Source organism: Podarcis gaigeae (genome assembly GCF_964106915.1).
Source record: "Podarcis gaigeae genome assembly, chromosome: Z".
NCBI lineage: Eukaryota > Metazoa > Chordata > Lepidosauria > Squamata > Lacertidae > Podarcis > Podarcis gaigeae.
This window is the reverse complement of record NC_139691.1, coordinates 21,296,114-21,306,620: the sequence shown is the minus strand read 5'-3', so window position 1 is coordinate 21,306,620 and position 10,507 is coordinate 21,296,114. Positions and strand designations below refer to the sequence as shown.

Here is a 10,507-nt window from a genome sequence, read left to right as displayed (position 1 = left end):
AAGGGGATTTTCTCTATTATAGATCTTACTGCTGTCACCCCTTGGTCCTAGAGTCCTTCCCTCCTTCCCAAATATGGGCAAGCACTTCTTAGGTTTCCGGCTTATGTAAGGCAGTGCCAGGGCTCTAGCATAACCCAGAGCCCTTGCGCCGTCCTCTCCAAAAGCCAGACAAAATGGAGGCACTCTCTGATCTTTCATAACATGGTGGTCTTGCGAGTCTGCTCTTTAGCGCCCCCAAGGGGATCTTCTTAATTTGGCACCCTGTGCAGAGAAAATACTGGCACCACTCTCAATCCTGCACTGAGCAAGAAGGCTGGCTCTGGAACCAGCTGGCTCTGGTCCTAGAACCCTTCTCTCCCTCCCAAAGCTGGGCAAGCACTTACTCGGCATTACTTAGGGTCATAAAGCTGACAAGATATTTACTTACCTTTCACATATTGCTGCAGCTGTTATTTCATCGCACAGATAATTTTAAAATTTGTACTTTTTCTCTAAAAGTAAGGCTGTAGAAGTAAACAGTAGCATAGCTAACAGGTAAGGTGAGATGTTGTTTCCTAAAAGTTTAATTACATAATCAAGGGGGGAAGCACATTTTGTGAAGTGAGGGAGACACAGAAACACACACACACACACACACACAGAGAGAGAGAGAGAGAGAGAGAGAGAGAGAGATAAGGGGACCAGTAAGGAAAGAGCATTAAACAACAGGCCAAGTTTTAGTTTTATTTTATTTAACTCAAAAGTTTTAACCCCAGTTCATTTTTCTCCAGGACTAGCAGCGCCTTCCAAGGAAGCCCCAGCTGAGGGCAGCAGTTATTCAAAAGGCAGGGCTGGATAGCCACATGGCAGCTTTTGTGTGGCTAGACATAATGGGCTTCCTGCATCGGAGGCCTCCCTCAATCACCTACCAGCCTGGCCTCTGAGCTTAAAAACAAGAAGCTCATGGCCTCAATATTACTGAGGAAAGTTTCCGGGTAGGCTCCTTTCTTCAGCACCTGTTCTTGTGGATCGCTCCCATCTGCAAGAGGCAGGAGAGAGCTGAGGTGCCAGAGCAACAGGGGCAACAGGAATCAGGAGAAAAGCAATGACTTGCTTCAGTTTTCCCCACATCATGATTTTTACACAGCACACAAAGACATCATGAATTGCAATATAGTGCCACGTCACCTGTTATGAAACTGTTAGCATGATGTGGACTTTTAACTGTTTTTGGATGATGTAGCAATTGATCCCCCAGCCCTTTTTTAGATTTATTCAGCACGTATCCCTTTTCTTAAAACAACACTTTCAGGCTGCAAGAAAGTATTGTATATGCTGCTTCAAAACTTTACCTCTTAAAGATACTATTTTTTCCTTTTAGTATTTTACAGCTGTCAAGGAAGCCACTCGAGCACCTGGGGCAGCGCACCCAGGGGCAGGGCACACCGCCAATAGGGGCGGGGTGCACCACGGGGCCTCTGGAGTCTGCCTGCCTCCTCCCACTCAGCTGCCCTACACCGTTTGGGCAGTGCGGAGCCTGCGCACACCCAAGCCGCCATGTCTATCCCATGAGACATATGGCTCAGGCATGCTGCAGGCCCCACAGTGAGTGCCGCCCAGCATTTTGTCACTCCCTCCAGTGGTGAAACCCGGGGCAGACCGCACCCACTGCACCCCCTTCCTCCACCCCTGCTTACAGCTGTTTTGTGTCATTTGAGTGGGAATCTGTGTTTTGCAGCTACTTGCTGTGGGGCCGGTAATGGGAATCAGTCTTGTTGAGCATTTTCTTATCCAATCCAAACCTTTGTTAATAAGTCCACATAAGTTATTAGCTCAACCTCCCTGCTCTGTGTTAGGCACATCAGCACCCTGAAACCATGAAAAGAACCCAAATATCTTCCAGTTTATGTGTGATTGTTTGGCTGCTATCCTTTAATCACCCCAGCTAAGTGACTCTTTACGTGCCTGTTCCATACACCATTCTGCGACCTGTTGCCATTTTCTGGGACCTGTTGCTGGGCTATAGCTCCTGTCTTCCCTGCTCCTTGGCTGGAGCTGGTTGTAGTCTCAGTCCAACAATGGCTGGAGGGCTAGAGTTTCCCCATCGCTGCTCTAAGATTATGCAAAAGAGGATGGGAGCTTGACCACAACCTACTGAATTGGTGAGTGTGAAAAATCAAATCTAGGATTTTTTTTCATGTAGTCCTAAAGCATTAGGCATTGTGGCATACTCTTCCTCCTGTCTCCACAATGGCTCTTACAATAGCACTCCTTGTGTGTCTAATATGTAGGAAGCTCAGATTTGTTGCTGCTCTTCCTTACTGTGCTGTTCCCCACCTTTAATTCTTCTAGGATGGGCAAAAAGTTTGCATCTTGGATGAGCAAAGGTTTGCATCTCAGCTGCTCCCAAAATACTTCAAACACAACAACTTGTCCAGCTTCGTTCGTCAGCTCAACTTGTGTAAGTACCAGATCTGTGTGTGTTTACTGTTTTCTGTCCATGATTTTCACTTAGTTCACATTATAAACACAAATGATCCAAAACTGTTCTCTAAATAAAAATCAGTTGAACAAAACTGAAATTGTGGAACAATTAAACATCCCTTCCCAAAAGTTCCTAGTAGGTGTTATTCCAGATTATTATTTTTTAAGCCTATCATTCCAACAGTTGATATGCCCAATTAACTAGGATATAATTAGTCAATGCACAACTCTTAAAATTCATGTGAGTTGGCCACAAGTGCTGGAGGAAACAGCAGCAATTCTCTCAAATGATGATTATATTGCTTAAAGCTCAGGTGCAGGGAGCAAGGCCTAGTCTGAGGCACCACCACTAGGGGGACGAAACAAAGAAAGAGGAAAAAAGAAAACAATGAGTCTCTCAACAGAAGTAGTTTTTTAGGCTTCAAGTAGAATTAGATCAATTACAAGAATTGAAGGCAACAACTGCTTTCTCTGTTGCATGTTTTAGAGAGAAGCATATTTTGATGCACAGTATGTGATGCATTGCTGTGAAGAGGGTTTCCTGTGAGGGGGATGTTTTGAAAAGCCCTGCCCTAAAGATAACCATAACTTTAAAATGGGGTGGGGTGGGGTGTATTGAAATACCGATTTCTAGCTAAAATGAAGAGATGATCTCGGGAAAGAGTGCAGGCATTGTTGAGCTGGACACAATAAGAGTTTCCTGGTCTTGAAACAAAGCAGGGGAATGGCAGGAGGTGTCACAATTTGGAACATGGGTGGCATAATTCGTGGATGAAGCTTGTCTTTATCCAGCATCATTAATCGCCTCCTCTTTTGAAATTTAGACTTGTGGCTTAAAAGAAGTGAAGGGGAATAGTGTTTCACCACTCTGTTGTGAAGTTCACTGAGGGCCTCTCAGACACTCTTGGGACAGTCAGGTGTTCTCAGCCCAATCTGCTTTGCAGAACTGCTACAAGGGTAACATGGGAGGCTGGCTAGGACCACCTCTGTGTGCTGTTCTGAGCTCCTTGGAGGAGGCGGGGAATAGGAGGGCATGGATGAACTAACTAAAAGCACCACAAGTAATATCAGTTTCTAGAGATGTAGCCGTGCTAGTCTCTTGCAGAAAAACCCTCAAGAGTCCTGTGGCCCTGGTCAGGTGTATTTGATGAAGTGGGTTGTGGTCCATGAAATCTTGCACCATAATAAATTTGTTGGTCCTGAAGGTGCCACACAACTCTTTGCTTGATGGTACTAAAACAACAATCAAAACGAGCAAGCCAAGATGCTGCAGTTCTTGCTGTTAGAGGGCATGATGAGTGGCAGGAGTGGTTCCCTTCGTTGCTTCCCTCTTCCCTTACCTGTTTACCTTCTATAATCATTGGTCAAAAGAAATGACCATGGGCAGGTTTGTTTCAATTACGTGGGCCTCCTCTCTCTGAAAAGTATGTTTTCAGGTGTCTTATCCTGTGTTGTTATTTATTTCATAAAATTGAAACACTGCTTGATTGTAAAAAAGTGAAGACAAAAACTCAACACAGTTTACAAAAAGGATAAAACAATAAAATTATCAGTAAGAAAAATGAATAATTTAAGACATTTGAAAAGTTAAAACAGCAATAGACTAAAAACAAATTAAAGCACACATCAGCTTTTTTTAAGCATAAGGACAGGCTTGTCTAAACAAAAATGTTTTTAGCAGGTGCCAAAAAGATTACAGGGAAAGTGCCTGCCTGATGTCAATAGGCAGGGAGTTCCAAAGTATAGGTGCTACCACAAGAAAAAGATCAAGTTCTTGCAGATGTGGAACAGGTGTTATATGGCACCTGTAAAAGTACCAGTTCTGCAGATTGAAGCCATTGAGTAGGCTTATGTGGGGCAAGGCAATCTTGCAGGTAAATTGGTTCCAAGCTGTTGAGGGCTTTGTATACCAGTAGCAACACCTTGAACATGGATTGGTATATTGTTATATTCTTACTAAGGAAGGTGAACAGATCTAGAATCATATCGCCTCTTGGGAGGAGAAACTAAAGAGCATTCATCTCCTTTAATGCCTTCACAGATGGTTTCAAGAAGGTAACATCAATGAGAAATGAAACAATGCTCACTTTCAAAAACCCTACCATGGAGTATCAACACCCACAGTTCAAAAAAGGGAAACCTGAACTGCTGGCGAGCATCCAACGGAAGGTATTGTGTGTCCCCCCCCCCCCCCGTTCACAACCTGGTGAAGACCTTAGCTCTGAAATGCAACCACAGTGATGTTAGTGCTACACACAGGATTCCTGCTTGTGCATGTGTGTGTGTGTGTGTGTGTGGCAGCATTGCCAATAAGCCTCCATTGCAGAGCGTACAGATGCCTCATTGTTGCCGCAAAACATGACTGATTCCCCATCACCTTCAGATTATTTGGGTATATAGGCTTGACCAGCCTTTCTCAACCTGGTACCATCCAGACATCTTGGACTCCAGCTCCCATCAGCCCTAGCCAGTATGGCCAATGGTCAAGGATGATGGCAGTTGTTATCCTTCAAGGTGTGAAGGGGCCAGGCTGAGGAAGCCTGATCTTTACTGCGACTGGCCATATATAACAGTCATTTTTGTATGCTGCCTTCTGAGATTATTAAGAAATTGCAGTATTTTATTTGAAAAATATATTGGTTATATAGGCTGAAATATACAGATTCCAAGTAATGTTCAAGGTTTCCAACTGTTTTCACTCATCTGTGCAATAGTCTTGCAAGGATGGCTCTTGTTGCTTGAATAGTCAGAGGTCAATAACTTTTAGCTGGCCTTAGCAGCCTAGTTCTCTTGCTGCTTCTGGACCAGCATGGGGGCAAGTTCTTCACTGTGCCATCATTCTGCATCTCTGAGGGGGCTCCTCTGACCTGTTGGGGCAATCCTCTCGTCCCAAGGAGTGAACAGGGCTCTCACTGTTCCTCTAATATTTTCTGAGGGTCAGTGCAAAGTTGATGAAACCCTCCACTTTCTTTCCAAGCCTGATTTCATATCATTCTAGTGGGTGTGTCTCACAGTGACTCAGGACAGGGCCTTCTCTGTAGTGGTGCCTCGATTGTGGAATTCCTTCTCCTGCAGGTGCAAAAGGCCACTATGTTGGTTCAAGAGGAGGGGAGAATGACCTTGCGTGTGAACCCAAGGTTCATCTGTGGGGTGGGAAGCTGTGGTTTTCCTTTTGTGTGAGTCAGGCCTGTTCGAGGGAAATATCAGTGGCCTCTCAAGTGTTCCCTAAACATTTTTTCCAAACTGCACAAACCCACTTAAAGGGCTCACTTTCGAATGATGCTTGAGTGAACTGGCAGTTTTCTTACTGAGGCACTCAGAGGCCATTTGTTCCCAAAATTATAGAGCTGCAGTTGTGCTGCTGCTGCCAGCTGAGGTGGTATATGCACCAGATTTGGGATTTCTCCTGTGATAGATAGAGGTGAGGCTGGATGGCTTCCAAAGTCCTCGCTCTGCAAAAGCCAGTCCCTTAACTGCATTTGTTCCCTGCTTAAACAATAACTTGTCTCTAAAAACAGTACCTGCAATCTGATTCTGTCACAGGTGTATACACGCAAGGAGCCCGCAGCCAGCTCAAAAAAAGACCAGCAGGCAATGCTCGCCGAATTCCGGGCCATGAGAGAACAGCAGGATGGCATAAGCATCAAGCTGGATACCGTGACCAGGTGTCAACATTTCTTCTGCTGAGTTTGTACTGTCTTGTAATGAGAGCCACTCTGCTCATTTTAGGTTTTGCAACATCTTCAACTTACCTGCATTTGCAAAGCTACAGGTAGGGTAGGGGCTGCATAGCAGGATTTGGCACCACGGTGAAGTGTGATGCTGAGTGCAAAAATAAGCAGAATCTGGGTAATTGACACACACTTTTCAGTGCCTTTTTCAGCATTATGGCTAAGTAGCTTGTAGGTAACATGAAGCTTCTATCTGTGCTATGTTTTGAGCTTCACTTGTGTGCCATGTTATCTGTTTGCAGAGCTCAACTTAGGGCAGAGACTGAAATGTCCTGTTTAATTTCTGGGTAATTCAGCAGCATTAGTACTTTCACACTTGGCTGTTTCTCACTTGCATTTAGGCGGTTCTGAAGTGGCCGTTAGAAAGAGCCATTCTGTACCACTGGCATCTGTCTGTCTTGAGAGACAATGGAGTGTGCCTCCAGGGGTGAAGTCAAACTGCTGGAGAACCTATAGCTCATTTCTAATAAGGGCATGCGAGGAATCCTGCTGGATCAGGCCTAAGACCCATCTTGTTCAGCATCATGTTCTCACAGTGGCTATCCAAATGCCTCTGAGAGACTCAGAATTGTGAGCAACTGATATTCAGAGGCCTGCTATTTCCGGTACTGGAAGCACACAGTTATCACGATAACATTATTTGTTCATGACTGATATACCAAATAAACTTATCCGCCATTAATTTGCCTAATCCCATTTTAAACCAGTCACATTTGTTGATGATCACTACATCTTGTGCTTAGCAGATTTCATAGTTTACGCACTGCGTGAATAAATAATAGCTTTTTTTCTGTCTTGAAGGAAAGTGCCTTATATTGAACCATACACTTTCCCTCAGCTCTGTCTACACTGGCGTAACCAACATGGTGCCCCCTAGATGCCCTATGCAGTGTAGGCCCAAGCTATCTGAAAAACCTTATTCCCTCATATAAACTTGCCCCGAACTCTAGATTTAGAGAGGCTGCTTCTAGGCTTTGAAGCTCTCTCCCCAAAGAAGCTAGACTGGCTCCCATGTTGTCCTTCCAGTGGTGGGGGAAGATGGTTTTATTCTGACAGTCTTTGGGGAGCTGTTTTTTTAAGGAAGTGTTTTTAACAGTGCTGTTGTGTTTTTATTATCTAAAAGATAATCATTAAAAGGTAACTAAGATCTTATAGAATTGAAACAATATAAAAACAAGTCTATTAAGAGTTACTTTTTAATGATTATCTTTTAGATAATAAAAACACAACAGCACTGTTAAAAACACTTCCCCCACCTTTTAATCATTAAAAGGTAACTAAGATCTTATAGAATTGAAACAATATAAAAACAAGTCTATTAAGAGTTACTTTTTAATGATTATCTTTTCTGTTTAGATTTTTTTGTATTTTATCTGTGTCATTGTGTCAGTCCCGGTTAGCAAAAGAATGTGAGATACAAATAAATGAAATAATTAATAATGGATATTTTTGACTACAGTTCCCAGCAGCCCCAGCAAGCATGGTCTAGTATTAAGGGATGATAGGAGTTGTGATCCAAACATCTGGAGGGGGCACCAACTTCTGCTTTAGAAGGGTACAGTACATATGCATGTCTAACCTGTGCGATTTCAACTTTATGCTGTTGAAGACCAGCTGGTTGAAATCAAACAAATTAATTGCACAGAAGGTGGAGAGCTTAAAAGCTTTTATTGCAGAGGGGTTTTTTTCTGGCATGGAAAGAGCTTTTAATCTCCCTGTCTTGCTTACCTGGCTCTCATGAAATCTTGTTTGGCCCCATGAGATCTCACAGCCCAGTAAGCAGAGAGCTTAAAAGCTCTCTACCTTCCTTTGGTGTGCTGGCTCCAGAAGATTGCTCATGCATGGGCATTTCAAGTATATGTGTTTTTGCATATACACACTATCCCTGGAATGCAGCCCCTGCAGAAGATGCAATTGTACTGTACCTTCCAACTCAAGGACTGGCTGAACAGCAAAGGAGGTGTATGTGAAATTCCCCAGAACCAACCCAGCAGGCCTGGCATGATGAGGAACAAGAGCTGGTTAACTCAAGGGTCGTCAGGATTGGCGGTCCAAGTACATAATCACTGTTTTTCTGACACATCAAGCTGAGGTTTTCCACTGAGTGCGGCACTGAAAAGCAGCTGTGTCTACTATGCTTGTATGAAGTGGGTACATTGCCTTCCCACTTCTCATTTCTGGTTCTATATCTAAAAAAGCAGCATGAAATGTCCCCTGACATTGTGCCATCATAAGGCAGGTATGTGACCATCTTCCCCTCTTCCTTAGTTCTTCTTACCTCCCTCTGTGCCTGTTCTTTCAGGGACACCACCTCAGTTCTTGAGGGAATGGGCTCTCTGCAACAGAAGGAAGATCAGCAGCAGGACGTCTTATCTCAGGTACCAGAAAAAGACTTTGCTTTTATCCTGATGTTCCAGAGCAGCCTTTGCCAACTAACTGTCCTCCTGATGTGTTTTGGACTATGGCTTCCATCAGTCTTGGTCAAATGGAAGTGGCATCTGGAGGGCAACACCAGGCTGCACTATGGCATACCAGAAGTAGATGAGTAAAGTACACAGAGATAGATGGTAATCTTTATGTCCTGTTAAGGCAGGGTAATTTAGGATAGTGGCTAAAGCTGAGCTGTGAATTTAGAAGTCCCCCCATTCAGAACTCTCCTAAATGCTCTAGGAAGATTATGCAAACCACTGCCTGGCTTGCCTCACCTCCATAATATGCAGTATGGGGATAATGCTTGTTTGCTTAAAAGTATTTATGTACCATTCAATATTTTCAAAAACCTAAACAGTGTACAAGACACAATCTAAAACCAGTAAATCAGCAATATAAAAACAAATTAAACAGCTATTCAGAGGATTCAAACACACAAATATGCTTCCCTGTTCCATGCAGCTTGCATAAAATCATTAACAAATAAGGCAGTCTCTGCCTGCAGGCTTGCTATCTAAAAGACACAACACAAGAAGAAAAGGCAGGCAGACAAGATAGAGGAAGAGGAAAACTAGTACACTTGGGTCACTAGTCCTAAATGTTACTGAGTAATTACTGCAATGACTAGTCTGAATGGAGATGAGTGGAGATGGTCTTTCTTTGATGCACCCTGATGGAACTGCTTTTGCCAAGTGGCAGTTGAAGGGCAGGAAGAGCCCATGCTGGCTGCTGCATGGCAAATGCTTTTTCAAACTCAGGCCTTCTTCTGTAGCTTGCAAGCCTGAACATGGCAGGTGTGTCTTGATAGCTAACTCTCAGTTGGAACTGTCCCCTGACCCTGTGGCAATGACTAAAAGGAATACATGGCTTCTAACATTCACTCACTCACTCATTCATTCATTCATTCATTCATTCATTCTCTCTCTACCTCTTTGACTTCAGATCCTCCAGATCATTAGGAATTGCATGTCTGAGACAGGCAGGCAGGATGCCCAAAGGAAAAGGTAATTCTTACTACTTTCTTCTCCTGTTGCCCAAAATGAACCTATAAAATAATTCCCCCTATTTAGTTGGGGAAAGAAGTCAAAGCTTGTATTTACATCATGCAGTGCTTTGACCTCTGGAAAACGTCTTAGAAAAAGACCAGCAGAAAGGGGTTTGCCGAGGCACTAAGACCCCAGGTACCCTCAGTGGTGCTTCTTTGAAATATGGTACTTTCTGTTCATTTCACACTGTCACCACACTATTTTAAATATTGTGGCTTCATCTCTCTTATTTCTTATATCTGGTTTTGTGAAATATTTGTTGTGGGCGTGTATGGAGATACTTAGTTTTTAAGCTGTTTAGGGATGCTTTAGATACTGTGGCTTCTTGCTTACCTGGAAAAGTCACATGAAGCAGCCTTATACCGAGTCAGACCATAGACCAATATTTCCTATACGTTGACTGGCAGCAGCTCTCTGAGTTGTTCCCCACAAACTCAAGCCCTCCTACCTGAGAATATTTTAACAGGAGATGCTACAGATTGAACCTGGGCCCTCCTTCAAGAAATGTGTGTGCCTCACCACTAAGAAGCTCCTTCCCCCATGGTCCATGTTCATCTGTTACATCTTTGTCCTTTTCTCTGTATGTCCTCACCTTTTATAGATGCTTGGGGAGCCATAGCTCGCAAGAGCTTGCTATTTTTACTTGGAGTGTTTGTGCCTGGTTCTTCAGCCCAAAAAGCTTCCAGAGTGGCTTACATATAATCAAAACAGGACAGTCCCCACCCGAAAACTTATGATCTTAAAACAACAACAACAACAACCCCGACAACGTAGAAGGGAAAAGGGAAGGTGGGGCAGAGAAGAAAACCAAAACTCAAACACCAATTTCTAAACAAT

The 10,507-nt window shown here is 43.6% G+C and overlaps 1 protein-coding gene across 1 annotated transcript in view; it reads left to right on the top strand.

The window, feature by feature from the left end:
• Nucleotides 1–929: 929 nt before the first annotated feature.
• Nucleotides 930–10,507, top strand: part of LOC310837134 (heat shock factor protein 3-like) — a gene marked incomplete at its 5' end in the record, with an annotated part of 33,121 nt that continues 23,543 nt past the window's right edge. Inside the window, 6 exons of the mRNA XM_083723200.1 lie at nt 930–974; nt 2,332–2,440; nt 4,505–4,632; nt 6,007–6,128; nt 8,497–8,572; nt 9,567–9,628. Of these exons, the coding sequence (XP_083579326.1) occupies nt 930–974; nt 2,332–2,440; nt 4,505–4,632; nt 6,007–6,128; nt 8,497–8,572; nt 9,567–9,628 (542 nt within the window). The remainder of the gene's footprint in view (nt 975–2,331; nt 2,441–4,504; nt 4,633–6,006; nt 6,129–8,496; nt 8,573–9,566; nt 9,629–10,507) is intronic.